Source organism: Poecilia reticulata, linkage group LG17, assembly GCF_000633615.1.
Source record: "Poecilia reticulata strain Guanapo linkage group LG17, Guppy_female_1.0+MT, whole genome shotgun sequence".
In the NCBI taxonomy this organism is placed as follows: domain Eukaryota; kingdom Metazoa; phylum Chordata; class Actinopteri; order Cyprinodontiformes; family Poeciliidae; genus Poecilia; species Poecilia reticulata.
Genome location: NC_024347.1, coordinates 19169812 through 19174156, shown reverse-complemented (window position 1 = coordinate 19174156; position 4345 = coordinate 19169812). Strand labels below are relative to the sequence as shown.

Below are 4345 nucleotides of genomic sequence, written 5' to 3'. Positions count from 1 at the left end.
ACCTTCACAGATGGACACGTTTGGGAGGATGTGGTTGCCATGCCCCAACCACTGGCCTTTGAGTCACGTCAGACATAATAATAATTTTAAAAAAACATTGCACACAAGCTATGAGTATTCTGATCAAAAGATTTATATTGGGTCTGAACAGGTAAAGTGAACCTCTTTAAGAGGATGTGTTTTTTTTTTGAGAAGTTGGGACACAAAGTCAGTTCTGGTTTGACTTTCTCCCTGGTTATTTTCTTCCTCATAAACGGCTGAGAGAAAACACATACACAGCATACACAGCCAGATGAAAAGTGTAGGTTTCTGTAATGTAGAAAATAAGAATAACCTTCTTTAAAGTGACAGATATTCTCTATATTTCAAATAAAGAAACAAATTTGTTCAGATGAAACAGTAAAACACAACGATGTTGCTCACCCCTTTCAAGTAATGCTTTGTTAAAGTAAATTTGGATTCACCTTCAGCATTCAGWCTTCTTCAGGAGGAGTCATTTTGATCTAGGAATATTTGCCAACCTAAATGTAACTGCGACAGAGGTTAGAAAAATGTCTTAAAAGTTAATTGTTGACATTGAGTTACAGACCAATTGGTTGGATTATACTGTTGTCCTTGTTGTTTTGTTTTTTATGTTGTTGTTTTTTTGTTCAGACATGGGGAAACATTCTTKAGAAGCAGAGGGTCTGGTCATCTGTCCTGTATAACGACAATACAGTTAAAAGTATCAGTTTGCATTTCCTTATTTTCCTGTTAGTTTAACCTATTAGTTTGTGCCACAAACTAATAGTGCCGCTGTAAAGTGGAAAAAGCTCTGCACTCATCTATACCTGGTTTGGCTCCTCAACAGGGTGGGGCAAGTAAAAGAAGAGACATACCTCTGGTGATGCTTAAAAGCTACATTTGGTTAATTCTTTTGTTTGACTTAAGATTTTTTCAGTTTGTATTGATGGAATATTTATGTATTTATTGTTGTTGGTGTCTAGTTTGTTTATTTATTGTTTTCTGATTGCTCAATTTAATGTTTTTTTCTATCAACACCTCTGGGTAAACTTGGTCTGACAGTCAGTTGTTTCCACTGCATGTTGGWGTACACATGACCTGCAGCTTAAAAAATAAATATATCTCAAACTTAATTATATTGCTATGCCTCTCTATTAAACATTGAGCCCCTGCAGTCAAAACTGTCATCAGCCATTGCCAAAGTTGTGCAGATGCTTAAACAGGTCACCCTGTCTAGACTTTTACTGGGCCATTCCAAAAATATGCTTTTTTTAAAAATTAATTATATTCAATGACTGGCACATTTTCATAATTTCATCTTGATTAAATAAAAAACAAAACAGTTTAATCACTTTTCACTGAGCATATATTGCATGGTCAGTGTGGTTTTTGTGGCAAATAAATTGAGGCCAAAAGTTTAACTTTTGGTGTATCAGAAAATGGAGTTTTGACAAAAGTTCAGTCTKKAAGACTCTAGTCACACCTGGCTCTTCAATCAGCGCCTCCCTCTCCACTTTGTTTGTTTTATAGCCCCACTCCATATTCCGACAGCTTCTTCAAAGTTGCTGTTGTCATTTTGGCAGCCTCTCTTATCAGTTATCTAGTTTTTCCTTCAGTTTGAAGAAATGTCCAGATTTCTAGTGTCACCTTTTTTTCCCATATTTTTTCCAGTTATGAATGATTGTCTTCACAGAGATTTGGTAAATAGATAATGTGCTGTTGTTATTTCCAGCACCCTTCTGCTGACTTGTACCTTTGTACAATACGATCACCTTGGTTCTTTGGAATCTCTCAATGAGGTTGAGGGTTTTAATCTCTGTAGTGGGGTTTTTCCTGGCAAAATAAATGATAAATAGAAGTCCCCCACCTGGAATTCTTTGTTTTGCAGCTGAATTGTATCACATTAAATGTAAAAAACCCCAAAAACTTTTGAAATGACTTATTGTGGTCTCATTTTTAACAAAAAACCTGGACTGTGTAGACTTTTTAGGTCGACTTTAAGTCACGTGGGCTGCCAGATGCTGAAATTCACCTGGCTGACTCTAAGAGATTTAGGAACAGCATGTTCCACTCACCGCTCTGGTGACAGAGAGGAAACGGTCATAGCTGATGAGCACAATGCTGAAGACAGATGCCGAGCAGAGAAGATAGTCCGTGACCAGCCACAGCTTGCACAGCCCTCGACCCAGCGTCCACCTGCCTGTCAGGATGTAGGGGATATAGACGGGGATACAGAATGCCCCTACACAAAATTGATGAAGAATAGAACCAAAACATAAGGCCAGACAGTATAATATGCTCTKTTTTATAGCACTTTGTAACATGTAACATGTTGATATAAATGTATTCATGTCACTTTAGAGCAAAACATAAATTTTCAAAATTCATAGAATAAAAATATCATAGCAGCAGAAGACTTTTTATTGCTAAAATAACCTCAGAAACTGAGGTTATTTAGCAATTATAATTTAGACACTAAATTAGACACAGTTTTTAATTCCATCCCTCCATTCATCCAGCAGTAGATAATGACTGGATAAAACTGGGGAACACTGGACTGATTTGAGGGACGTAACCAATTGAATGGATTCYAGAACTTMATTTGGCAGGCTAAGGAAAAGTACACACATGTAGCGTTCATGTAAGAAAACCGTAAAAGTTTACTATTTTCTTATTACATCCTCTACTTAGGAAGATTAGAAGATTGAACTCACCTACTAGAAAATCTGAGATTGCCAAATTCAGGAAGTAGTAATTGCACTGTCTCCTCAAACTCTTGTCCACCTTAAAAGCCAAAATGACCAGCGCGTTACCCAGAACTATCACCACGACCAAAGTCACCATCATCACCATTAGAATGACAAATATGGGTCCTGAGAACACGAAGCTGCTCTGGATTCGCGTTGAGGGATTGTCAAAATAGTACCCGCTGGAGTTGGAATCAGTATGTTCCTCCGACATGGTGGAGATGTGAGTCGTTAGAATCCTTAACAGTCTAGTGCCAACAAAAATAAACCAGCAACAGGTGCCTGGCGGACGAAAACTGCGATCAACACCCCCATATATGCTCCGAAAGCTCCGGGCTTCCCGACGAAACTGAGTACAGTGAACGGAAGTATCCACGAGAGAGCGCAAGACGCGCTTCCGTAACGCATGCCTGGATACCTGATGAAGTTTACGCACGTTTGGGAGCAATACCTCTGCACGATTTGCAGTGACAGGGTGGCATCAAATGGCATCCTTTGCCACTCATGCGGAAATATTGTTGCTTTTCAACGGAATCAGTACCGGAAATCCAGCTCTGTAATTCCTCTAATGTTAGCGTTGCTTTTAAGGATAAATATTATCCTCTTAAGCACTAACATAAATATGGCTGTGTTAAGAATATATTTGAATCATATAAAACAGTGTCATTGTCCATTGATACTGGCATTGCAGCACAGTGAACACCCCAAAGTGCCTAATCTGTTTTATTCAAATGTCAGCCTCATGATGTGAATCAACACAGCGGGATATTCCACTGTTTAACAATCCTCAGACATATTTCCCTTGATGAAAATCTTCATATTTGATTCGCAGACACACATTTGTTCTCTCCAGTAGTCACATGGGGTATGAGATGGATGGTTATCACGGCACAGGAAATCCAGATTTTTTATGTTGTTTGAATTGAAACAAATGCTCATAGAACACAAGTTATAAGATACTTAACCTGGRAAGTATTAGCTTATTAGGTAGCTATATTAAAAAAAAAACTGCATGGATAATTTGTTTCAAGTCATCAAAGAATAGAGTTTAATGTGTGATAAGAATAAAGTTCCCACGTCAGAAAAACAATAACACCTAACCCTCATTTTTTTATACTGCYTTTTGCAATACAGGTTTGTGTCAATAAATTTGAATATTACAAAAGTTTATTTCAGTCATTCATTTCAAAAGCAAAACTTCTGTATGTTGYTGAAAGTCTTTACAGGTGAAGTAATTCAGGATTTCACCTGTATCTCAATAAATGTTAATATTACTTAACAGTTGATTTATTTCAGGAAGTCAATTCAAAAAATACAACTCATATGATTTMATTTCTTACATAAAGGCAGTTCCTCAACAGTCAGTTAAACAGTCCAAAGGGAGGGAAAACAGCAAAAGGTTATYGCTAAAGAACCTGGCTGATCGTGTTGTATGAAAGCATGTATAAAATTAAGGTTGAGTGGAAGGAAAAAGTTCAGTAGAAAAATGAGCACACACAACAGGGACACCAGCCGGCTTGACAAATTATTCAAATAAATCTCATTTAAGWGCTTTGGGGAGTGGACTGCACAGTCAGTCCTTCAAGAGTTACCAC

The 4345-nt window shown here is 37.6% G+C and overlaps 1 protein-coding gene across 1 annotated transcript in view; it reads right to left on the bottom strand.

Annotated features, from left to right (window-relative positions):
* Positions 1 to 3098, bottom strand: part of LOC103479572 (histamine H3 receptor) — a 9351-nt gene extending 6253 nt beyond the window's left edge. Inside the window, exons 1-2 of the mRNA XM_008434078.2 lie at positions 2718 to 3098; positions 2079 to 2245 (exon numbers count right to left, since the gene is read on the bottom strand). Of these exons, the coding sequence (XP_008432300.1) occupies positions 2079 to 2245; positions 2718 to 2964 (414 nt within the window). The 5' untranslated portion in view covers positions 2965 to 3098. The remainder of the gene's footprint in view (positions 1 to 2078; positions 2246 to 2717) is intronic.
* Positions 3099 to 4345: the final 1247 nt, after the last annotated feature.